The 26,939-nt window shown below is 41.5% G+C and overlaps 1 protein-coding gene across 1 annotated transcript in view; it reads left to right on the top strand.

Annotated features, from left to right (window-relative positions):
- SYNE1 (spectrin repeat containing nuclear envelope protein 1) overlaps nt 1-26,939 on the top strand; it is a 493,169-nt gene that overhangs the window by 191,168 nt on the left and 275,062 nt on the right. Inside the window, exons 40-47 of the mRNA XM_069769177.1 lie at nt 9,684-9,834; nt 11,175-11,333; nt 12,009-12,191; nt 14,425-14,526; nt 17,374-17,577; nt 19,412-19,619; nt 20,642-20,754; nt 20,863-21,068. Of these exons, the coding sequence (XP_069625278.1) occupies nt 9,684-9,834; nt 11,175-11,333; nt 12,009-12,191; nt 14,425-14,526; nt 17,374-17,577; nt 19,412-19,619; nt 20,642-20,754; nt 20,863-21,068 (1,326 nt within the window). The remainder of the gene's footprint in view (nt 1-9,683; nt 9,835-11,174; nt 11,334-12,008; nt 12,192-14,424; nt 14,527-17,373; nt 17,578-19,411; nt 19,620-20,641; nt 20,755-20,862; nt 21,069-26,939) is intronic.

Below are 26,939 nucleotides of genomic sequence, written 5' to 3'. Positions count from 1 at the left end.
GTCCAACCGTGTCCAGCTTTACCCCCCCTGTGTCCAGCCGTGTCCAGCTTTACCCCCCCCGTGTCCAGCTTTACCCCCCCCTGTGTCCAGCTGTGTCCAGCTTTACCCCCCCACCTGTGTCCAGCTTTACCCCCCCCCCTGTGTCCAGCCGTGTCCAGCTTTACCCCCCCCCCTGTGTCCAGCTTTACCCCCCCCTGTGTCCAGCTTTACCCCACCCCCTGTGTCCAGCGTTACCCCCCCCCCCCCCTTGTGTCCAGCCGTGTTCCTGCATTGTGCGGGCACAGGAGTCTATGACATATACAGCACATTACCAGCAGCGGAGACAGACACGTACAGCAAATGCTCCAAAGCTCTCACTGACTACTTCAACCCTAAACAAAACATCAGATATGAAAGATACAAGTTCAGGATTGCTAAGCAGCTTCCAGAAGAATCCATAGACACCTATGTCACCCGGCTAAAAGAACTAGCACATGGGTGTGCATTTACTGACGTAGATGATGAAATCCTAACTCAAGTAATTGTCACCTGCTCGTCTAATACCATAAGGCGTAAAGCTCTGCAGCAGGATCTCTCTCTGCATGATTTACTCAAGATGGCCCATGCTATAGAGATAGCAGATCATCAGGCAACTGCAATGGAGAGTGGGGATCATTTACATGTGCATAATCTCAAACATAACAGTGCACAAGGCAAGCAGGCCCCGCAACAGAAGAAATGTTATAGATGTGGACAAGATTTCCCTCACCACATGAACAAATGTCCAGCTATAGGACAAACTTGCAGTAAATGTGGAAAAGGGAACCATTTTGCAGTTGTCTGCAAATCAGCGCCCAACAAGTCTCCCCTGCCAATGACAAAGCCTGCAAATATAAAAATGGTAAATCAGGATATAGGAGAAATGTCTGTGGCTGAGAACTATGTGTTCACAACTTCTGTCACTGGCTCAGTGCAGGCTCCATGTATTACACTCACCATCTGCAACACGGATATCACCTTTACAATAGATACAGGAGCTTCGGTGGATATCATAGACAGCAATACTTATGAACAGTTGAAAACAAAGCCAGCCTTACAGCAAGTGCATACTAAAATCTTCCCATATGGATCTAAAACACCTCTAGTTACAATGGGACAATTTGATGCTGAACTTAGCTATAAAGAAAATAGGCAGAAAACCACTTTTCACACATTACAAGGATCCGGAGGCTGTCTTCTCAGCTATCACACTGCCTTGAAGCTAGGACTCATCCAGATTGTTCATACCATAACTGACCCTGCGGACCTGGATGTACAAGCCATGGTGAATAGTTTTCCCTCCCTTTTTAGTGGACTAGGAAAATTAAAGGACTCTCAAGTGCATCTTCATGTGGATGACAGTGTCCGTCCAGTAGCCCAGGCTCACAGGCGTATTCCATTTCACCTGAGAAAGAAGGTAGAAAAGGAACTCCAATTACTCATGGATGATGATGTCATTGAAACTGTTTCTGGTCCCACTCCGTGGGTCTCTCCACTTGTGGTAGTTCCAAAACCAAAGACTCCAGAGCAGGTAAGACTGTGTGTTGACATGCGCCTGCCCAACACTGCTATTCAAAGGGAAAGACACATCTCACCCACAATTCATGACATTATTCATTTATTAAATGGAGCAACTGTTTTTTCAAAGCTCGACCTCAAGGGCTATCATCAATTAGAATTGAGTCCAGAATCCAGATACTTAACAACATTTTCCACCCATGTGGGTCTCAGAAGATACAAAAGATTGACGTTTGGGGTCTGCTCAGCAGCAGAAATTTTTCAGGATACGATAAGGAGCGTCATTCAACATATTCCAAATGCCTTTAATTACAGTGATGACATACTGGTTTTTGGGAAAACTCAAGCTGAACATAATCGTGCTCTATATGCTATCTTTGAATGTCTGCTCTCTGCTGGACTCACTTTAAACAAAGAAAAATGCGAATTTGGTAAAAATTCATTGGAGTTCTATGGTCACATTTTCTCGGCGGAAGGAGTACGACCTGATCCCAAGAAAGTGGAATCCATCAGAGCAGCTTCAATTCCACAGGATGCCAGTGAAGTGCGCTCTTTTCTTGGAATGGCAAGTTACTGTGCTAGATATATTTCAAATTTTTCGACAATCAGCACTCCATTAAGGGAACTTACGAAACAAAATTGCGTTTTTCAATGGTCCCAAGACTGTCAGGCCTCTTTTGAAACAATCAAAAACGAACTCTGCTCAACAACCACCATGGCCTATTTTGATCCAGCTCTTCGAACTGAACTGATTGTGGATGCTAGTCCTGTGGGACTGGGTGCAATTTTAGCACAATACAAGGATGACAATCAAAGTCCCCACATCATTTCTTATGCAAGTAAAAGCTTAACAAGCACTGAAAGAAAATATTCACAACCTGAAAAAGAAAGCTTGGCAGTCGTCTGGGGATGTGAACACTTTCATTTATTTCTGTATGGCGCTCCCTTCACTATTGTCACAGATCATCAAGCTCTCCTTACAATTTTTTGAAATCCCCGAGCTAAAATGCCAGCACGGATTGAACGATGTGGTCTTTGTCTACAGGACTTTAATTACAAAATTGTTCACAAACCTGGAAAATACAGCAATCCGGCTGATTATCTCTCAAGACATCCCACGAATGATGATTTACCTGTGCATTCCTCCATTGAAGAATACATCCACTTTGTTGCAGCTCACGCCGTGCCAAAAGCACTTTCTGTTGATCAGTTTGTGAATACGACAACAAGTGACAAGACACTCTGTGCCTTAATACAAATTATCCAAAATAGAAGGTGGCATGAAATTCAAAAGAAAAAATTTCCTGAAGAGGGGATTGATCTGAAAGAGTTAAAACTATTTTCAAATGTACGTGAGGAATTATCAGTCACTGAAGATCAACTCATCCTTCGTGGTACCAAACTGGTTGTACCTAAGGCCTTGCGCAACCTAGTCATACAGATAGCACACGAAGGTCATCTAGGAATTGTTGGCACAAAAAAGTTACTCAGAGAAAAAGTGTGGTTCCCAAATATGGATAAATTGGTGGAAGAGAAGATTGGACATTGCTCCACTTGTCAATTAATTACTCCATCATCAACTCCAGAGCCATTACAAATGTCTCCGTTACCTACTGCTGTATGGGAGGAAGTGGCAGTCGACATATATGGACCATTACCAAATGGCCAATACATTCTAGTAACAATTGATTAATATTCTAGATACTCTGTCATTTCATTCATCTCTTCAACGTCTGCTAATAGTGTCATACCAGAACTGGACGACATATTCTCTGCATATGGCATTCCAAGAGTGGTCAAAACAGATAATGGACCTCCATTCAATGGACATGTGTTTGCACAGTTTTCTGAATACTTGGGGTTCAGCCACAGAAAAATCACACCTTGCTGGCCGCAAGCTAATGGAATCGTAGAACGTTTCATGCGCACCATGGGGAAACGAATCAAGGCAGCTAGCCTGGAGCACACCTCACTGAAACAGTCACTATACAAATTCCTGCGCAATTACCGCAACACGCCACATTCCACCACTAATGCTGCGCCATCTCATCTAATGTTCAGCAGAACTCTTCGTACACGGATCCCTGATGTGACCAGTCATCCCTTACCAAATGAATCTTCAGTGCGATCAACGGATTTCTTTAACAAGCAAGCCATGAAACTTTATGCAGACAGAAGGCGACGGGCACAGCCATGTGCCATCAAAAGAGGTGATATGGTTGTTGTGCGTCAAAAATCAACCAACAAAACCTCAGCTGTATATAGTCCTGCAAAATATAATGTTACTGAGAGGAAAGGCAGTATGGTCACGGCTGAGCGAGACGGACACTCCATCACTCGAAATTCCTCACATTTTAAAATTATACCGCAGAACAATGGTAATGAACTCCCACCAGTGGAAGATTTGATACCCGACGGTGGAGAGGACCAACAAGAGGTGACTGATCCGTCAGCATTGGACACCCCCAATGAACCCAGACATTACCCTACATGGGAAAGAAGGGCTCCATCGAGACTTATTGAAGAGATATAGATTAAAAAAAAGGGGAATAAGACAATACAGACATATGTTTTTTCTTGGACATTTTCGTGTTGTTACATTGTCAATATTTGTTTTAGGTTGTTAAAATATATATATATATATATATATATATATATATATAAAAAGGGGGGGATGATGTAATGTATAAGAATTAGATCTGTCTCTTTAAGAAAGCGAGGGCGGGAGTTGAGTAGAGTTTCAGTTTCAGTTCTGGCCTGAGGAGAAAATCTTATGCTGCCGTTATGCTGTGGGCTGGAGGAAAAGAGAAGAATAAAATACAGTTAAAGCTTACTCTCTCTTAAATTCCTTACACCGTGTGGACATTACAGGTGAGCATGGTGAGTGTCGCCTCCCCGTACCCTCTGCTGCGACGTGGGATGCCACAGCCGGACACAGCCCTGTGAAATCCTAGGGGAGCGAACCCTTAGGGTACACAGAGTACCCCCTTGCCATGGCGTCCGACTGCTCCCCTCTGCACCACCACTGTCTTAACAGCGGTGCTGCATGGCTCTGTATGGTCCCTCTCCACCTCCCCAGCAAAGGGAATGATGGATCAAAGGCTCCTGCATCGTCCTCCCTCTTACTGCTTCCAGCGACCAGCTCCTGCGGTGAGTTTTCGGCGGCGGGTGGGGGCTCCCGAGTGCATCGCCGGCCCAGCGGCTGGACTCTTCTAATTTAGACCCCGGCATCAGCCTTAGACTAGGCCGCAGGCAGGAGAAACGCCGTCCACAGCGGCGTCACGCCCGCAGAACACGCCCACCGGTCTGGCACTTCTCGGACACTGCGAGAAGCGGCTTTGAACTCTCGGCGGCCATCTTTGGTCCTCCTTAACACCGGTAAAGCAACTCCGCTGGGGCACATGGGCATAAGACCTGGGTAAGTGCCCTGCCACACTACCGCAGGTCCCCCCTTCATATAGCCATACTCTGGCAGCTGCACTCAAAGTGCTCTGGTAATTTTCAGCTGCACATAAAGTGCTGCACTGATCTATTCTGCTGCAGCATCCCTGCAGCTCCTTTTGGAGGTTAACGAGGTTCATCATGTCTCTACCTAAAACCCCCCAAAAGTCCTCTAAAACACATACAGTACATATGGCTTCCTTGACTAAAGTGATCGAGTCCCTCCAGGATCCATCCAGGAGCAGGAGCACAGATCCGCCTGCCCAAGAAAGTTCCCCTACAACAGGGGAATCTTCGGCCTGCAGGGGCCGCTCTCATTCTGCACACAAGCGGGCATCTAGGAAGCGGGTTGGTAGCTCGTCCCCCAGGACTTCTGGTGCCTCGGCGTCAGTTAGCTCTCCTTCTCGCTCTCCTGGCACCTGTAGCGACCGGGACTCTGAACCTGAGTCTGATGGGCCCCTTGATCTAGAGTCGCCAGGTTATCAGACTACTATAGATAGTCTCGTTGAGGCCCTCAATGTTATGAACTGGTGGTTTAGGAGCAACATGGGACAAGCTCTGAAGGAAGTGGTACCTGTACTGACCGCAGTCCCTAAGCTCAACACAACACTAGAAGTAGCCGTGGGATGCTCCTGACACTCCCTAGGCACCTCATCACAGCCTGAGAACTAACTACCCCTAAAGGTAGAAACAGGAAAACTATCTTGCCTCAGAGAAAATCCCCAAAGGATAGATAGCCCCCCACAAGTAATGACTGTGAGTGGAGAGGGAAAAGACATACACAGAATGAAACCAGGATGTAGCACAGGAGGCCAGTCTAGCTAGATAGATAGGACAGGATGGAATACTGTGCGGTCAGTATAAAAAACTACAAAAAATCCACACAGAGTTTACAAAAATCTTCACACCTGACTAAAGGTGTGGAGGGTAAATCTGCTTCCCAGAGCTTCCAGCTTCACTGAATTAATCCATACTGACAAGCTGGACAAAACATAGAAAGCACAGAACGGATAAGTCCACAACCTGTGGACAGAAAAGAGCAAGCAAGGACTTAACTTTGCTGAACTAGTCAGGATAACAGGGAAATCCAAAAGAGATGTGAATCCAACCAGGAACCATTGACAAGTGGCACTGGCTGAAGGGAAGAGCCAGGCATAAATAGCCGAGCAGAAAGACAATCAGTGGAAGCAGCTGCAGACTGCTAAATCCAAGGAGCAGCCATACCACTTAAAACGACCGGAGGGAACCCAAGAGCAGAACTCACAAAAGTGTCACTTACAACCACCGGAGGGAGCCCAAGAGCGGAATTCACAACACCTCAGCCAGTCACTTCAGGTTGATGAGGAGCCTGCTACCTCCCATACAGAGAATTTGGTGTCCTTCAAAAGGAGCCAGCGTCCTCACAGGGTGTTTGCCAATCACCCGGAGTTCCAGGACATAATTCAGCGACATAGGCAGCATCCGGACAAATGCTTTGCAGGTTAGAGATCTCTGGAGTCCAAATATCCCTTTTTTTCCTGCTCTGTGCAAACAATGGACAGAATCCACTCCTGTGGATCCCCCTCTTTCACGTTTGTCCTCCAAAATTCTTCTATCCTTGCCGGACGGATCTTCCATCAAAGATTCCATGGATCACCTAGTTGAAAGCCTCGCCCGTTCAGTTTTTGAGGCATCAGGCTCGGCACTCTTCCCCTCTTTTGCCGCTACCTGGGTAGCCAAAGTCGTGACTTTTTGGGCAGACTCTCTGCATAAGGCCTTACAGAACAGTGATCTCCCCTCTGACATAGCAGAGTTAGCTAACCAAATTTCCTTGGCTGTCGATTACTTAGTAAATGTTTCCCTGGAGGCGGCTAATTTCTCTGCACTCAGAGACAAAAGCCCACAGGCCTCATACCGGCCCAACCACTCCTGGAGGGGCCGCTCCACGCAGTCTAGGTCAGGGGTGTCAAACTGCATTCTTCGAGGGCTGCAAACAGGTCATGTTTTCAGGATTTCCTTCCATTGCACAGGTGATAATTTAATCACCTGCAGAGAATGATTCCAGCACCTTGTGCAATGCTAAGGAAATCTTGAAAACACGCATGGTTTGAGGCCCTCGAGGAATGCAGTTTGACACCCCTGGTCTGGGTCTAGGGGAGCCAGACCCCAAAGATCTTCTACTAAATGACTCGCAATCTCGTCCGGATGTCACCAGCAGAGTAGGCGGACGCCTTCTCTTGTTTCGTCATACCTGACTTGCAGTTGTTCACGACAGTGGGTCAGGCATCTGGAACAGTCAGGCCCATCCTGGACCTAAAGCTCTTAAACAGATTTGTCAAGGTCCGACATTTCAGGATCGAGTCCCTCCATTCCCGTCTCACCAAAGGTTCCTTCGCTTCGCTGTCCGCGGGGAACATTTTCAGTTCAAGGCCTTACCTTTTGGCCTCGAAACCGCCACCAGAGTTTTCACAAAGGTCATGGTGGCGGTCATGACCATTCTACACGCTCGGGGTTTGGTCGTGCTTCCCTATCTAGACCAATCACAAAAATCCCTATTTCTCCAGCACCACATTAGGGAACATAGGACCATGAGACGTCCCAAAGCAGTCCCTGGGTGGGAAATAACAACCTAACTGTGTAGACTCATGGCACCTGCTGTCTAAAGGTGCGCTACCGCTGCCTGCAGAAAACGCCTACCCTGGCTTACATCTGCAGAAGCCTGAGTATGGACGTTGCAATGCTTTGAGAAAGTGTGCAGGCTAGACAAGGTCGCAGCTTTGTAAACTTGCTCTGCAAACACTTGATTCAGAATGGCCCAGGAAGCACCCATCGACCGAGTGGAGTGCGCCCTGATACCCGCTGGGATAGGCTTGACTCTGACACTCTTGAATAGTCGACCGAATCCATCTGGTGATTGTCGACTTACAAGCGGCCAGTCCCTTCTGGTGTCCTGCCGGGAGCACAAACAGAGCTTCCGTCTGTCAAAAAGGTGCCGTCCTAGACACGTACTTCCTGAGGGCTCTTACAAGATCCAGGGAGTAAAGACCCTTCTCCACGCGGTGCGTCGGAGCAGGACAAAACTATGGAAGTACGATATACTCGTTGAGGTGGAAGGAAGACACCACCTTTGGAAGAAAGGTAGGGGACGGTCTGAGGACCACCTTGTCTAGGTGGAATGTAAGGAACGGTGTCCAACAGGAAAGGGCAGCCAACTCCAAGACTCGTCTGATCGACGTAATAGCGACAAGAAAAGCCACCTTCCATGAAAGGAGAGACAGAGACATGTCCTGCAACAGCTCAAAGGGAGATTCCTGCAGTATGCCTAGGACCAGATTAAGGTTCCAAGCCCCTAGAGGTACTCTATAGGGAGGCACCACGTGGGAGACTCCCTGAAAGAACGTTCTCACCTGAGGTTTTGAAGCAATTTTTTGCTGGAAGAGGACTGACAAGGTCGAGACCTGCCCTTTAAGGGAAGTCGGCGATAGCCCCAAGTCCAGACCGGATTGAAGGAATTCCAAGATGGTAGGGATGTTGAAGACCAACAGAGGGCCATGGAATAAATGGAGCTATAATAATAAGTAATAATAATATTTGATGTCTCTAGAACAGGGAAATCCGAGCCCACTAGCCTGGCTGTATTTGAATATCCCATGAAAATGGTTGAAGAGAACCATACAGGAATTAGCTCTCAGTTCACAGTACCAGACAGGATTTCAAACCGATCACTGGGTCACTAGTGGTAGTGGCATTACTTCTAAACTCTATGTCTTAGGCTGCCGTCACACTAGCAGTAATTGGTCAGTATTTTACATAAGTATTTGTAAGCCAAAACCAGGAGTGGAACAAATAGAGGAAAAGTATAGCAGAAACATATGCACCACTTCTGCATTTGTCACCCACTCCTGGTTTTGGTTACAAATACTGATGTAAAATACAGACCAAATACTGCTAGTATGACGGCAGCCTTATGCTGCATTTAAAGCGCAGGATAATAATTGTAATAAGTTTTCTTAAAATGCTTATTTCGTTATAATCTTGCAGTGTAAAAAGGCTGCGGATCACCAAATGAACGAGCAAAATGTTCGTTCATTGAATGAAATGATCTTTTGCACTGTGCAAAAGATCATCGTTCTTGGCGCAGGAACGATGCCGGGAACAGGAGTTGCACAACCAGAACCATGGCAGTGCCTGTGCTCTGTCTGTTTGAGACAGCTCTGTGCACATTGGTTACTTTGGTCTGTGTAAACTTTTATTTAAACAACCGTAAACCTTTTACCGATCAGTAGTAGTATCGTGTAGTCAGTCAGTCTATGTTAGCAGACACTTACTGTGGTGGAAATGCACCAATCTTTAATTGCTAAAATATTTACAAGGCAATAATTAAATGTGTTGATCTTTGATTAATATATCTTTCTCCAGCATCTTATTTTTTTCTTTTTGGTCAATATTTTATTGATTATTGCATCCTCCCTTCATAACCACTTCCTGTCTTCATTCTCCTCCCCCATATTGACATTCTTCATTGCTCTTCAGCATTTTTAAACCCGCTGTTACTGTATTGTTCACACTTGGTTTTTCACCTTGAGAAAGGCCGAAACGCATTGGTGAACAAAAAACTTTGGTTATGGTCTCTAGATCTCATCCTTTCCGCGATTGCAGCCTATAAATTGTGATAAGCTCCGCTTTGCCGATCTTTACTTGTAAGCATTATTTGTGTCTTATTATAGTCAAGAACAATGCTTGGTTCTTATTGACCTAATGAAGGAATATGAACATCTGAGGTCTGCTATTACTAGACTTATAGAGAATGCAGAAAACATGATAACAATTAGGTCAACTTTAAAAGACCAGGAAGACATTCGACGTACTATCGCAAAGGTAAGTAGAGCAATGATAAAGCCATAAAATCTAATATTGTGTTTATGATAAAAATCCATAGTACTTTACAAAGCAAAAAGAAAACCAAGTTGCTTTAAAAAGCTTGCCACCACATTTTTCTTTACGGCAGCAACTTTAATAGGAGGCCTCTTCACCAGCATGTAAAGATGTGTCCTTGCTTAAGTTGTCTGAAAAATGGACATACCCCAGATGTATGGCGCGAGATAATGAAAACTGTTAATGGAATGCTTTTTTACTGTATGACTGTGATAGATACAAGTTCTTGACAAAACTTCAACCAGACTTGTAAAAATAAACATAGTAGCCAGCCCCCTTAATGTATATTTTTTTCTGGATTGGGCAAAATTGTATTGAAGTGGTTGACACTACTCAAGAAAGATAAAGGATGGACATATCAATAAGTTAATTGGCCAGTAAACCTATTTTAATGTTTTACTGATCACAGACAACCTCTTAACAGTACCACTCTAGTGGTTTTTTTTTTATTTTAGCGCTGGAGTGGTACTACTAACGTAATACCCCTGACCCTAGTCTTATATTCACCTGTCACTGTTTTCAGCTCTTTCCATCACCACTCCAGTCTTGTGCCGCCGTGTAAGTCTATGAAAGCTAGAACGAAGCTCTCAAAGAGTTACATTGAAAATTGACCTCTGGCTCACTCCAGCCAGCACACTGGACCGATCCAGCAGGTCACAAACTGCTGGAGAAAGACCAGAGTGGCATGGATTAAAGATGAACACAGCAGCTGGTAAGTATAGGACTACAGTCAGGGAACTTAGATTAGTGGCACAACTCCAGCACTGCAATAAAAAATACTGCTTGAGTGGTGGTTTAATATTGGTGCTCCGTGGTATCATCTGATTGCCATAGTTCTTTTAATTACCATCTGTGATATACATGGGCAGCCTAAATCTGCCAGATCTTTTTGTTAGCTGCTCTTTACTTTAGCTCATGGAGTTGAGGTCCCGAGCTATTCAGTATATGGATATGGATGGTCCCTATGAGACAACTCTTTCATTTATAAAGGCAGAGAAGTGTTGCTTGGAGGTCACCTTGATTTGTGATACCTAGTTATCATTTTCTATGCATCCTGCCAAGGTCTTTACTGTCAGTTCGAAGGATTGAATTTGCCTTTGATGACCTGACAATTAATGTTTGAGTCAGATGTTTATTTTCTTACAGATGCATTTACAGTATTAATAAAACAGTGTGCTAGAAATCAGATTAATGTTCATGATGAAATCTGGACATTTTCTTCTAAATATTAGATCTTTTGAGATTGAAATCGCTAATACAACTTACGTTACTTTTTTTTCAAGCATGAATCGGCTAAGAATGACCTGAATGAAAATCAGAAAGAACTGGATGAGTTCACCAACAAAGGAAAACACTTGTTAGTTGAGCTAAAACGGATCCATGGCTGTGATTCAAGGCCAGTAAAAAAAGATATGGACTCCTACTTGGATCAATGGCTTGACGTAAGATACATTTATCTTCTACTAAATGATTTGTGCTGCAGTCACTTTCCATTAACTAACAATGTGGCCAAGTTCCACTGGTGTTATCTATCTGTGTCATATTCTCTGTTATGTGTGCTGTGTATCAGTAACTGTGGGCCTTAATTAGATGCCAATCAGTCTAATTAGAAGAAGAGCATCAGGTAATGGTTTGCTCAGGGTCTAAGCATCAGCAAGCGGAAAACTATATTGTGAAAAATGCTTGTATGCTTCCATATCAGGACCTTCGCAGAATTGTCGGATTTTTTGTTTTTAAAGATGTGATGTAGGGTGGTATATTTTGCATACGCTTAGAGCAATAATTCATAGGATCCTGTAACATTGAGCCGTAGAGCTAAATTTAAGGGTACCTGTCCCCCCAAATGCCCACCTTAACAGAGAAACAGAGAATGGCATTGATATGCTCTTAGAGAAGGAGGCAAGCAGATGGCACTGCCCAAAGTCCAAAGCTGCATATGTTTAACACAATTTATGCAAAATGTTAACGACATGGGCTGTACAAGAACAAATTCCATTCCAATATCAGCATTGTGAATATATTGACAAGAGTGACTAACGTTGACTGTTGTCATCACCGCCATTAGCCCATGTACACTGGTATCTAATATGGTATTTGGTTTACAATGTTTTAAACAGGTTCTGGAGAGAACAGATGAAAATCTGGAAAGACTAAGCGCAAGCCTGACCTTATGGGAAGATGTTTTGAGCATAAATGATGAAATTGATGGATGGTCCAGTAGTTCCATTTCACAGATGAGTGAGAATATTACCAACCTCAACAGCAGTCAGCAAATGAAGACTAGTCTTGAAGAATTTCAGGTCTGTAGCAAATCATGGTTGGAAAGTGGAATAATCAATATTATCTTAAGGGAATATTAAAACTTGAAATAAAGGATTAAATTACCCATATCATATATTGAAATGCACTCTTTTTTTGTTGTAGCATGACAGACTATTAACTTTGTACTGTATCAGTAACAAAAATTGGTCTAGCACTTGCAATATCTGTATGTCGTCCGTCTGATAAATTAACTGCACATGCCTAATTAGCAGGTGACAATATCCTGCTCATACCCTTCATTTTGTACCAGTAAGTGCCCTGGCGGGATCTAGTCTCTTGCTTAACGGGTCTTCCTGGTCTACTAATGCAAAAAGAGCTAAGGGGAAGAGCTCTTCTAGTAGCCAGTGGCCATACAAATAAGCCAAGATAAAATCAAAACAGAAAAATATTAAATGGGCTCTCCAGGAATATAAAAAAACCTTTTGGGCAATGGGCCAAGATGGATCTTTTGTTAATTTTAAAGGACACAGACTATACAGCGGGGGTGATGAAAAGATCAAAGCATAAGAGACAAGGGACGTCACATAGGTAGGTAACAGGGCACAAGATTAAACAGCCAAGTTGTAACTGGTTGTTTAAACCCCCCAGTCTCACACTACCCATCCGATAGAGCTACCTATCCTCTTTTTGTAATACCAAACAGTCCCAATCACCACCCCTTATGGATGTCGCCACTATCTCCATCACACAAAATCTAAAGCTATCCAAGTCACCCCCATGTATTTCCCTCACATGATTAGATATTGGTTTATCACGTTCATTAGTAATGTCAGCTATATGCTTCCCACTCTTCTCCGTAGGTCACGTTTTGTTTTTCCCACATAGTCCTCGGGGCAGGTCCACTGAAATAATTACACAATCCCCAATGTCTTGCAGCTAAATTTTCTACATTGATAATTTCTGCACTCCTCATATGCCTCTGTATAGTATAATGCACTGCCCATGGGCCTCAATATATAATAATGCACTCTCCATAGGCCTCCATATTGTATAATGCACTCCTCATAGGCCTCTATAGTATAATACATTCCCCATAGTCATCCATATAGTGTAATGCATTCCCCATAGGCCTCTATACAATATAATACACCCTCCATAGGCCTCTATATAGTATAATGCACTCCTCATGGGTCTCTGTTTAGTATAATGCACTCACTATAGGTCTCCTTATAGTATGATGCACTCCCCATAGCCCTCTATATAGTATAATGCACTCCCCATAGGCTTTCATGTTGTATAATGTACTCCCCATATGCCTATATACAGTATAGGCCTCTATACCGTTTAATGTAGTCCCCATAGGCCACCATTCAGTATAATGCACTCCGTATAGACTTCTATATAGTATAATGCACTCCCCAAAGGCCTCTATATACTATAATGCACTCCCTATTGGCCTCCATACAATATAATGCTGTCATCATCTGTCTGTGTCTGTGGGGAATGATGGGAGAGGGAGCATGTCGCTCCCTGTCTCATCATTGCTTTCAACTATATCGGCATCCAGCTGATGCTCTTGAACTTGTGATGACGGGTGGGGGGCCCGTAGTTACATTAGCTTAGCTCCGGGTGGGCCCCTCAGAGTGCGGGGCCTGGGGTGACCGCTCCCTCTGACCCCCGGTAGCTATGCTACTGCTACTGACAGATTCCCTATAAGGGTAATTAGGAATTTATAATGACATTTCCTTTAGTTATTTTTTTTTATTACACAAGATCCCCTTAATGGAGAAATTATGAGATTTATTTGTGTAGATTTAGTTTGTTTTTACTGTTTCTGTAATGCAGTATTTACAGAGTTGCGTTTTCAATATAAGTTTATGTAACTCTGTATTCACAATTCACAGATGGCTCAGTGTTGACGGACCCACGTGTATGAATGAGTTCAGTCTCAGTTTTGTATCTTTCTATAGGATCAGTGCTCAGATACTAAAGATTGGTATAGCATATATCAGGATTTTCAATTTAGGTCCTGGGGTTTGTACGATAATAGGAATTTAAATGAAATAATAGTAATTCTTAGATTTCTTTATAGTAAGTTTTCTTTTCTCATTAGTCTCAGAATGTAATAATCTGTGCTGGAAAAATTCTTACTCATTTACTCACTCCTCCTAGCTTGGGAGCGTGGTTTGGCCATGAATCAAGATATTTCTGGAAAACTGCTTAACTTATTTTTATTCTTTGTTCGCCATTTTCTCTCCTGGGAAAATTCAGACTGAAGTATCTTGTAAAGGACAAAAGTTAGAAGAATTTCACTCTAAGATTTATGAACTGAAAGATCTAACCAGGAGCCAGGAGCCCCCCGCGGAGTTACAGGTAGATGTTACATATTGTTTGTAGAAACAGTGAAGGACCATGTTATGTTTCCATGTCTATGAATAGCCGCATGACATGATGCCTACAGCAAGTCTGCACTTCAAATCACTTTGTATTGAAAATGTTATTTGGATGATGTCTGTTTGTGTTTAGACTTAAAATGACAGAAAAAAATGTATTTTTCAAGTATTTTTTGCTAATTTCATGGTGTTTTGATACAATGGTGAGTGTTATTTGACTGTGTGACTGTACAGTAATTTAGGGCTACATGTCTGACATTCTGGATTCATGTTCTCCTTAACATAAGCATAAATTCATCCAACTGCCATGTTTGATATGAGCATCTAGTCTTCCCTTTCCTCAACACATCAGATTATACTATAACTAGATGGCAGCCCGATTCTAAAGAATCGGGAGTCTAGAATCCATATATACTTTATTTATTCAAATGTAAGAATAATACAATTAATAAATAATAGTAAGAAAGAACAAAAATAATAGGCAGTATATGGAGAAAACACCAAACAAAAGTTCAAAATTGGTGTGAAAATGTCACTGAACCACTTCACAACTAAATATATATAGTTTTGGTAAATGGTATTATCATTTTTTTGACGAAATTCGGCAGGAGCTTGAAGAGCAACGTCACTGGGCCCGCCTCCACGCAGTAGAAACTTGCTGTGAGGTAAAAATTCAAAAATCACACCAAAATGGCGGGCGGAGTGTGTCACAGTACGGCACGTTTCTGATTGGTTGCTCGCAGCAGGCGGCAACCAATCAGACACTGGACACTGTTGACGTCACTTATCTCCGGACATTAGCTCCGGACATTAGCTCCGGACATTAGCTCCGGACATTAGCTCCGGACAAAGCCACGGAAGTTGGCACAAATTGCAGGAAGTAGTAATCTAGGCAATTATATATTAGATATTTCCTGGCATTATCAATATACTGAACTTGGAAGATGGATCATTAGACATTTTCCTTCATTTGATCAGCATCTCATATGATATATCTATACTTACATCAGTAGTGAAGGATATCTTTATTATAGCTTATTTGCCTAATAGTTTATTTTATTTCTCCTTTGTGGTTTTGTTTTATTCGTTTCACAACAGAGCAGCCATTCTGAGCAGGCAGAGCTGCAGTGTAAAGCATAGGGAGGAACATGGCAGCAATTTTAGTCTTTGATGAGACTGGCGAGTGGATTTAAGACTTCTTCCGACTCCTTTTAGACACTGCTTAGACTTAGATTGTTGCCAGACTTAAATTGCAAGGACAGATTATTGAACTATAAAGCTATAAAGGAACAACAAAGCCAGGGCTAGAGAAAATAATAGTAAATGTGCATTAACTAAAGGTGGCAGTTTTACAGATGTGTTATATTTAAGGTTGTTACCAGATACCATGTAGGGTTTTCACATTTTCCAGAAACAAATTTGGCAAAATCTGAGCACTAAACTCCGGGACATGATTTATTAAACTTGTCTTATTTTTAGACAGTGTAGACTAGACAGTCTTAAGATGTCCAGTTTAATCTTTCACAGGGGGTAATACATTTGATGCCTCTTAAGACCGTATAGTCCAAGGTTGCACCACCTATTAGCCATCTTAGAAATTTGCACTTGAATGTTAGCACAATTGTGTCGCACGTTGCATGTCAAGCAAGAGGCTCTTTCACCCGTATTGGGACGTCTTCCTGCAAGGTGACTCCACATTGTTGAGCGTGGCTCAAAAAGTTTCTAAAAAGTATAATACATGTGCACAGCCGCTAGACACTTTTTTTTTTTTTTTTTACTTTGCCTAAAATTAAAGCTAAGAAGAGTAAGATTAAGAATTCTAGCGCATTTACAGGAGCTTAGTAAATCTTCACCATTTTTTCTACATAGATGTGAAAGTACCTTATAGTCTAACTGAACTTTGAGGGAACGTATTGACCTTTCATAGAGGCGTGTTAGAAGTTTTGATTGATGGTGGTCATAGTGTAGCTTGCCAAAACGAAAGGGCAGAAGAGTCGAGCTTTTAAACTGTAGATAGGCCCTGAGAATTTCTGTTGCGTTCATCTTCAGCCTCTAAAGAGGCTTTCACATTGGTGAAAGTCTCAGTATTGGACCCCTACAATTAAAGCTTCTGACTTGTTTCCTGAAGTTTAGATGCACTTTAATACATTATGCATGTAAGTAAATTTGCACATTGTTTCCTCGACAGTCTATATCCAGCTAGACCGTCATTTTCTATGCCAATTTTGGCGACTTGTGTGCTGCAGTCAGATGTTAAATTAATTAAGAGGTTTCCGTAGACAGAGAGTGGAGTACATTTTTTAAAGTAATTTATACCACTTTTGTGGCGTAAATTTTGATGAATTTGACATCTGTGCTTGACCTCACCCTCTCCCTATGATGCTTTGTGCACTTTTCATAAAGATGGCAGAGCTGACAAGGAGCGGAGTAAAAGCACCAAAAGTCGCAACATGTTTGCATAAGTCCAAGTTGTGCAAAACGTCTGTGATATTTTAGTTTTAAGTCAAAAGCCTGGAGAAAGCTGCTTGATGGATTGGACCTACCATGCTTTGTTGTGAAGATCTGGTTGTTATACAGCTGTAAGAAAGTAAAATTAGGAAAATATTGTCTACAACGATGTTACTGCTTCACTAAATGGAGAGTAGAACGGATTGACTTTCAGGGTTCCACACTCATAAGTACTGCATGAAAAGATCAGTGTTCCTCCAGTCTCAGGATTCTTGGGGAATCTAACAGTTGTACCCCAATCAGTGATCATGTAAATTTGCCATGCGATAGCTACAGAACTACCATTTATAGAACTGATGTCATTTATGTTTTAATCTAGTTCATGGCAGCAGATTTAAAGCAGAAATTGGAACATGCAAAAGAAGTTTCTCAAGTGGCCAAGGGAACATTACACGACTTTAATACTCAAAAAATGCAGTTGGAAACGTTCATTGCCCAGATGACGGACTGGTTGAATAAGGTGGAAGAATCAGTTCTGAAATATGAAAATAGTCATGAACCCGAAGACATGAAAAGACTGAAGGTATTGTATTTTAAATAGTACCAAGTTCTTTCTCGTCATCTTCAATGTCAGCCTCTTTTTCTTTGTGTGCATGATTTGCATGGGTTCTGCATCTCAGCTGCCTACAAACCACCACATTGTATGTTTTTCTTGTATTCTATCATTTACTATCTGGAGGGTTTTAAAAATGATCTATAGTACAAGTATATTGGTCACAAGCCAAAGGTAAACAAATGGAAATTATAGACAATTTAACCCCAAGGAGCTGCAGCCTTCATTGATGGCAATTTTTTTGTGTTTTCATCCCCTCCTTCCTTGAGCAATACGTTTTATTTTTCGTCAACTATGCAGTATGTGGGCTTATTTTTCAGGATGAGTTTTATATTTAAGTGGGACCATTTTACGGGAGTGTCTGACAGTATGATATATTTTGTTAGGCATTGATTGATTAAAAATAATAAAAGGCATGGTCACCTTCCTGCTCTCTCACGGAGGTCTCTCAACTTCCAGTTCAGGCTACTTCGGAGGTCTGCCCCATCTCTGGAAGCCGTGTCTATCCTGTTTGGAAGTCGCAGCACCTCTAGAGCTGGTCAGGTCACTAGAAGAGCATGTCTTCAGATGTTTCTCCTATGACGTGCCCTTCTAGATACCAGACGAATTACCAACTGCAGCAGTGCTGTGGCTTCTGAACAGAGCAGATAGCACTTCTGAGGCCAACGTAGACCTGAGCAGCTTGTGATGGATTCGTGAGGGTGCTGGATAGTGAGTTTGCCTTCGTTTATTATTTTTAATCAATCTATGTATGTCTAAAAAAAATATTTTACTGTTGGGCAACCTCTTTATTGTACTGTATAAGGTGTGTTAAAACTATGGAAATATTTTGGCGATTGGTGTTTGGGGGTAATGGAAAAAAGACAATTTTGAAATTTTGGGAGGTTTATTTCTTAGGTTTTAGTTTTACAGCAAATACTGTGTATAGAAAGTGACATGTTATCTTTATTCTGTGTGTCAGTACAGTAACGAAATGTATATAGTTTCTGTTGGGTGGTTATTACTTTAAACTATCGTAGTTAAGTTAAATTAGTAAGTAGTATTAATTGGTGCTGCCTTCTGTTCGTCGTGTGTTTACTTTCATGTACATAAAGGTGTGTGAACTTTGTGGGATGATATGTAGGTTTTGTAATATTTTAGAGTACATATGACTTCTCGATCACTTTTTATTAAGTTTTTGGGTTTTGTGAAATTACCAAAAATCAACAGTTTTGCCATATTGTATTACAATGTTCATTATTTGGTATGTAGTTCATATTTTATTAGTTCGGACCTTTATGGATGTAGTGATACCAATTGTGGACTTGTTTTCAATTTTTTTTCATAACATACGGAAAAGTTCATTTTTAACTCACAGTTTTTGTATGCAAAAAAACCCTACAGACTGATTTTCAGTGTGTTGGAGCCAGTTTCATGCATTTTTAACATTGTCTCATCTGCTTTTCTTCCATGAGAAAAAAAGAACTCAGTCAGGCTTCCCAATCTTCTCCTATCATTCGTCAGTGAAAAATAGACTACAATGCCTTCAGATAGAACACGCATGTGGTGCTTGAACGCGTGAATGTGTTTTGTTTTGTGTGTCACTCCCTACACTCCCTCGCTGTGCTGCTGTTGTAGTGGAATATGCCTGTGGATATTGTCTTTTTCTTAACATTATATTAGGAAATATTCTATTTTTTCTCTTAGACTCAATAATATTGCTGGGCAATAATTTTGGAAAAGGCAAATAACCTTAAAACTGCTAATTGATAAAAAAAAAATCAGTAATTGTGTTATGAAATTTTTTCATTGTATTTGAATGCAGGAAATGCAGAAAGAACTCCAAACCCAACAATCCAGTATTGATACCACACAGGAGAATCTCAACACGCTCTGCCGACAGTTTAGGTCTACAGAACTTGAGGTCATCGGGGCTGCGGTGACCGGTCTAGTGAAAAAGTATGAAGCCACCAACCAGCTCTGCTTTAAGACACAAGTTGCTCTTCAGGAGAAGTTGGAAAAACAATTTTATGGTAAATATACCATGCTTATTTGGTGCAAGTAAAATATTTTTTTGCTCTACTATATGATTTTAGAAATTGTATTACTATTCTCTGTTTGCTAGCAGGACCAGATTGCTTGTAGCAGTCTTCTTAGGTCCCTTTTTTTGCCGCAGCTTTCCAGGTCCACGGTTAGTACCTGTACCTTTGCTTCTTCTAACCAGGACCTCTGGGCTGCTGTAGAAGCTTAAAAGGTTTGTCTTATAATGAGAGCCCCTTTTCTAAAAAACAAGCACAGAGTCTGGCTCCTGGAACCATCTGTGATTTGCTCTGTCTCGACTATCTCTTACATACTGGTAATCTCCGCCCCACTCTTAGATGCCTTTAAGCTTTAATCTAGGTAATGGACATAGGGTCTTGTCTTCACAAGGCTGTATCAACTCTCATTCTGGCTGTGTCAATTCCGTCAACATTAAGGGCAGTGACAACATCAGTGTTAGAGGGTTCACCGGCATGACTCCTCCTTCTTTACATGTAACTACATATATTATTTATAAGCGGACATAAATAAAAATCCTCTAATGGGACCAATGTTTTTTTTCTTTTTAAACAAGCTGTAACAGTATGCATTGACTTGGAAGTAATACTCAGGTTACCTATAGGTCAGAGGCATAGCTAGAGGTTTGGTTCCAGGGGAAACAAAATTTCTGAATGGGCCCCTTACCACGTAACCCTGATTCCAAGTATGGTGGCGCACACTAATAGTGAATGTAGGAGAACCTCAGCAGATGACAGCCCTGTTACTAAAAAAAACCTCTATACAAAGATCAACACTGATATTACCGCCATACGGTGAGATATAGTGGTAGATACCAGTGCTGCAGAACATATAGGAGATGGCGGTACAGTTATTGATGGTGACTTACAATTGACGTTCTTTCGGGCTGTATATTTGTTTATAAAGAAAGGGTTTGGATTTAGAATTGATCGAGTCGGTCGTTCCAAAGATCTCATTGCATCCAGACATTCAACACTTGTAAATGTTATTATTTCAGAGACCATAAATGTATTTGATGAGTGGCTTGGAGCAATAAAAAGAGGAATTAAAGGCCCTTCTGATTGGTCTGGTGACAGCAAAACTTTGGAAGGCAAGATACAACAGTTGCAGGTAAAACAATCTAATGTGATCAACATATAAGTACAAAATCGTTTTAATGTTGCAATTTGTAATAACAATAATATAATAATAAAATCTCGTTTAATCCTATAAATCCAGGAAATACTGGACTCCATTGGTGAAGGTCAGCACAAGTTAGATGCTGCTACTAAAGAAGGAGAGAGGCTTTATTTTTGTTTGCCAAAGGCAGCTGTGCTTAGTATTCAGGAGAGGATATCTAATGCCGAGAAAGAATTCCAGAGCTTCAAGAAGCAATGTCTTAAGGATAAGCAGACTCTAGAAGACTGTGTCAGTGAGCTTGGAAGGTAAGTACTTACATTGTGCAATGTTTTGTGAGATACATTTGTGCTTGAACACAAGTTTTAGAATTATTTGTAATATGTTCAAATTGGGCAGCTGGGGAACCAAAAGAACAGCATAATGGGTACAAAAATGTTGTATCATTGGTTGGGAAATGGGAGATTACAATCAAAATGGATAAAAAATCTGAAAGGGTTCAAAGTGGATTGTGATGCATGGCCTTACATGCTAAACATTAATGTTGGCTGCTTATATTTTTCTGTGGCTCGATACTCTTAGAACTTACTGACCAAACCTGGCAATCTCTTTACCAGTAAGACTCTTTCTGCATGTTTTTTTTAATCAGATCATTTTTTTATTGTGAAAAATATCAAGATATGTTCACAATTTAATTTTGTTTTTTCAAACAATCAAAACTAAATGGAACAAACACACAAATAAAAATAACATACGTCATTACAAACCAAATACAAAATGGTTCACATTATCATTCATCGTAGGTATTATCATTTGCTTACTACTGTTTACATACGTGAATGCAAATATAAATGAATACCAACTGACTGCCCGTGTATTGCGCCAAAATACAGAGAATCACAGCATTTGGAGATAGTTATCTAGGACCCCTTTGTTTCCCAGAACCAAAATCTAACACTTTGAGCAAGTGAGTTAAGGATCTGAGATGAGTTAGGAGATGTTACAGGTTTATGACAATGAAAGGCACAGACGGTCCAGCATAGTGTTTCTAAGAAAGCTTTCCGATGCAATCCCTGGAGTATTTAACCATTGCTCCCATATCTTTATAACATTTTTTAGAGAGTTTCTTTTAACCCCTTTCTGACCTTGGAGGGGATAGTACGTCCAAAGTCAGAACCCCCACTTTGATGCGGGCTCCGGCGGTGAGCCTGCATCAAAGCCGGGACATGTCAGCTGTTTTGAACAGCTGACATGTGCTCGCAATAGCGACGGGTGGAACCGCGATCCACCCGCCACTATTAACTAGTTAAATGTCGATGTCAAATGCTGACAGCAGCATTTACTCGGCGCTTCCGGCCATCGGGCTGGAAATAAGCGCATCACCGACCCCCGTCACATGATCTGGAGTCAGCGATGCGTTGGCATAGTAACCTGAGGTCTCCTTGAGACCTCTATGGTTGCTGATGCCGGCTTGTTGTGAGCGCCACCCTGTGGTCGGTGCTTATAGCCAACCTGTAATACAGCTACATAGGAGCGATCTGATGATCGCTCCTATGTAGCTGTGCCAATCGAGTTGTGCCAGCTTCTAGTCTCCCAAACCCCCCAAACAGACCATGTATGCAGATTCAGGGTTTCAATAATATGTGGATTCCGAACACAAAGTTTATCAAGTCAACTACCCCCTCCCAAAAGTTCCCAATGTTTACACACTCCCACATTATGTGCATTAGGTGAGCGTTGTTTTTCCCGCATCTTGGACACACGTTGTCCACTCTTAGCCCGATATTAAATAGGATACAAGGGGTTTTATATACTCTATGAATAAGATAGATTTGGGACAGTCTCTGTGATTCAGACAAGGATAATTTAGGAATTAGAAGCAGCACCTCTTTCCATTGTTCCTCAGATAATGGACCCACATCTCTTGCCAATTTTACTTTGGCTGTGATATGATACGTTTCTAAATGCACATCCATAAGCTGCTTATATATCGTATATGGGAAATTAAACCCTTTGTGTCTATTGCAGAAGCAATTGTATCAATGATAGAGTGTGTACTTATATTAATGCCATTTACTCTGAGTTGTGCATTATATGCTTGACGTATTTGCAATAATTGATAAAACATTTTGTGAGTAAGATCGTATCCTGCTCTTATTTGTTCAACGTTTTTAAATATACCCTCATTCAGGAGTTTTGACAAAAGAAAAATATCCCTATCTTCCCAATTGTTGAAGCCTTTTAGCTTGTATATCTCTGGCATGTTGCAGTTATACCATAGAGGTGTGTAGTTTGTGAATTTACCAATTCACAGCATATTCTTGCCTCTATTCCACACTTTATATATCAAGTTTAGCGTGGGGCAGTTTGGGACATTCTCTCGAGGAGGACCCATGTCTAATGCTGACATTGGCAGTTTCCATTTAGTTCCTTCTCTAAGTAGCTGATCCGATATTCCACAGTGCTCAGTTGTTCCCCAACCGTTAAACTGTTGCATTTGTGAGGCCAAGAAGTAAATCCAGGCATTCGGGATAGCCAATCCACCGTTATCTTTTCCTCTCTGCTGGGTCTCTAGTTTAATTCTGGCCTGTTTCTTTTTCCATATACGTTCTCGGAACAAGCTATTGATTTTATAAAAGAGGGTTGTGGGGATCCATACTGGGGTGTTATATAAGAGATATAAAAGTTGAGGCATAAGAATCATTTTTATCAAATTGCCTCTCCCGATTACTGACATTGGAAGTCGACACCAAGTGTCTATTTTAGTTCTGAATTTTAGCAATATGGGAGTCAGATTAAGAGAATAGTATTCTTGTGACCTGGCAGTAACCACTACCCCAAGATATTTAAAAATACTTGCTACCTGTATCTATTTTCCAGGGACAAATCTGTTGGTAAGGGATCTATGAGCATAAGGATTTATTTATCCCAATTAATTGATACTCCTGACCAAGTTCCAAATATTTTAATAATATCCATTGCTGAATGAATGGAGGAGACCACATTTCCTAAAAATAGAAGCATGTCATCTGCATATAAAGAGATCCTCATCTCCAGTGCCCACAATGGAAGCCAGTTATTTCAGTAGAAGCGCGTATTAAACAAGCCAACGATTCTATGGCAATCGCGAAGAGAAGGGCCGACAGGAGGCATCCCTGCCTGGTTCCCCTCCCCAACGCGAACATCCCTGATACACGACAATTTACCCTAAGTCTTGCCATAGGTGATACATAAAACAGCTGGATATACGAAATAAATGTATCCCCAAATCCCATGCATCTCAAGAACGTCCACAGGAAATTCCACTCCACACTGTCAAACGCTCTGGCTGCGTCAAGGGAAAAGACTTCTCTGGACCCGGTAGACTCCGAGCTTAGTTGTAAACCCCAAAAAAGGCGCCTCAAATTAACTGATGTGGAGTTGTTTGGCATAAAGCCAGTTTGGTCATCATTAATCATTTTGGTAATTACTTTTGACAGTCTGTTGGCTAATGCTTTTGCCAGTAATTTAACATATGTTGAGAGAAGTGAGATTGGTCTGTAAGAATCAGACCAAGATGGGTCCCTCCCAGGTTTTAATATTAGGATTATTACAGCTTCCTTCATAGATTCTGGAAGAGATCCTGCTTTAACTGACTCCTCAAAGACATTTAACAGTTTAGGTAATAATACAGGTCCTTCTCAAAAAATTAGCATATAGTGTTAAATTTCATTATTTACCATAATGTAATGATTACAATTAAACTTTCATATATTATAGATTCATTATCCACCAACTGAAATTTGTCAGGTCTTTTATTGTTTTAATACTGATGATTTTGGCATACAACTCCTGATAACCCAAAAAACCTGTCTCAATAAATTAGCATATCAAGAAAAGGTTCTCTAAACGACCTATTACCCTAAACTTCTGAATCAACTAATTAACTCTAAACACATGCAAAAGATACCTGAGGCTTTTATAAACTCCCTGCCTGGTTCATTACTCAAAACCCCCATCATGGGTAAGACTAGCGACCTGACAGATGTCAAGAAGGCCATCATTGACACCCTCAAGCAAGAGGGTAAGACCCAGAAAGAAATTTCTCAACAAATAGGCTTTTCCCAGAGTGCTGTATCAAGGCACCTCAATGGTAAGTCTGTTGGAAGGAAACAATGTGGCAGAAAACGCTGTACAACGAGAAGAGGAGACCGGACCCTGAGGAAGATTGTGGAGAAGTGGAAACATCCAGAGCCACCGTGCACAGGCGTGTGCAGGAAATGGGCTACAGGTGCCGCATTCCCCAGGTAAAGCCACTTTTGAACCATAAACAGCGGCAGAGGCGCCTGACCTGGGCTACAGAGAAGCAGCACTGGACTGTTGCTAAGTGGTCCCAAGTACTTTTTTCTGATGAAAGCAAATTTTGCATGTCATTCGGAAATCAAGGTGCCAGAGTCTGGAGGAAGACTGGGGAGAAGGAAATGCCAAAATGCCTGAAGTCCAGTGTCAAGTACCCACAGTCAGTGATGGTGTGGGGTGCCATGTCAGCTGCTGGTGTTGGTCCACTGTGTTTCATCAAGGGCAGGGTCAATGCAGCTAGCTATCAGGAGATTTTGGAGCACTTCATGCTTCCATCGGCTGAAATGCTTTATGGAGATGAAGATTTCATTTTTCAGCACGACCTGGCACCTGCTCACAGTGCCAAAACCACTGGTAAATGGTTTACTGACCATGGTATTACTGTGCTCAATTGGCCTGCCAACTCTCCTGACCTGAACCCCATAGAGAATCTGTGGGATATTGTGAAGAAAAAGTTGAGAGACGCAAGGCCCAACACTCTGGATGAGCTTAAGGCCGCTATTGAAGCATCCTGGGCCTCCATAACATCTCAGCAGTGTCACAGGCTGATTGCCTCCATGCCACGCCGCATTGAAGCAGTCATTTCTGCCAAAGGATTCCCGACCAAGTATTGAGTGCATAACTGAACATTATTATTTGATGGTTTTTTTGTTTGTTATTAAAAAACACTTTTATTTGATTGGATGGGTGAAATATGCTAATTTATTGAGACAGGTTTTTTGGGTTATCAGGAGTTGTATGCCAAAATCATCAGTATTAAAACAATAAAAGACCTGACAAATTTCAGTTGGTGGATAATGAATCTATAATATATGAAAGTTTAATTGTAATCATTACATTATGGTAAATAATGAAATTTAACACTATATGCTAATTTTTTGAGAAGGACCTGTATATTGTGATGCATTTTAAAGAATTCCCCTGGTATCCCATCTAATCCCGGGGCCTTTTCATTTTGAACCTCCTGAAGTGACTCTTCCAATTCTCCTAAGGTTAGAGGTTTTTCCAGTGAGTTTTTATCATCAGTTGTTAATTGTGTTAATGGGATACTTTTTAGGAACTCTCTAATATCTTCATTTGTGGCACTGCTTTTAGATGAATATATGGAGGAGTAATAACTAGGATAAAAGGATATGCTCATCCTCCGTGATCATTGTGCCATTTACAGAGGTTGGTCTAGGTATATATGATGTTCCACCTACATCTGGTTTTTAGCTGACATTGAAGATATTTATGGAAGGATCTCCCAACGTATTTCTCAGATTGAGGTTTGCAGAGAGTCTATATAGTGAAGCAATGGGTTCCTCATAGGGTGTAATCAAAGTCTTGAGATGAGATCAACATCTCATCTCTGGGGTCAGTACAAACTTTTGGATTACGGTAAATATACAAAATATCTATTCAAATTTGATATTGCCATTATAATACTAGCCTTTGAATCAATTTTCCAGATCACTTTTACAATACAAAGAATGGCATGAAAACAAAAAACAAAATATTACGGTGGAATTGCAATTATTTACTTCAGGTTTATATTGCAATGTGAGGAGTGGAGACATTTCAGTTTTCAACCTTAGGTAGCAGGAAAGTTCGAATCTTCCATGGCACTGATTGTTAAGAAAGTGCACCTCACTGTATACACTTTTTACTTTGTAATATCTACACATGTAAGTGTAGTACAAAATATATTCCTGTGAAATAAAAAAGATGTATGCAGAGTTCTACGGGCCCAGTGTATGCCAAATATTTTTTTGGCATCGGTTAAGCACATGGGAATTAGATGTGAACATAACCTTAAAAATTACAACACTAAGGGCTCCTTATACCAATATCTCATATCC

Source organism: Ranitomeya imitator, chromosome 5 (assembly GCF_032444005.1).
Source record: "Ranitomeya imitator isolate aRanImi1 chromosome 5, aRanImi1.pri, whole genome shotgun sequence".
NCBI lineage: Eukaryota > Metazoa > Chordata > Amphibia > Anura > Dendrobatidae > Ranitomeya > Ranitomeya imitator.
The sequence above is the reverse complement of the archived record's forward strand: the minus strand, read 5'-3'. Positions and strand labels throughout refer to the sequence as shown.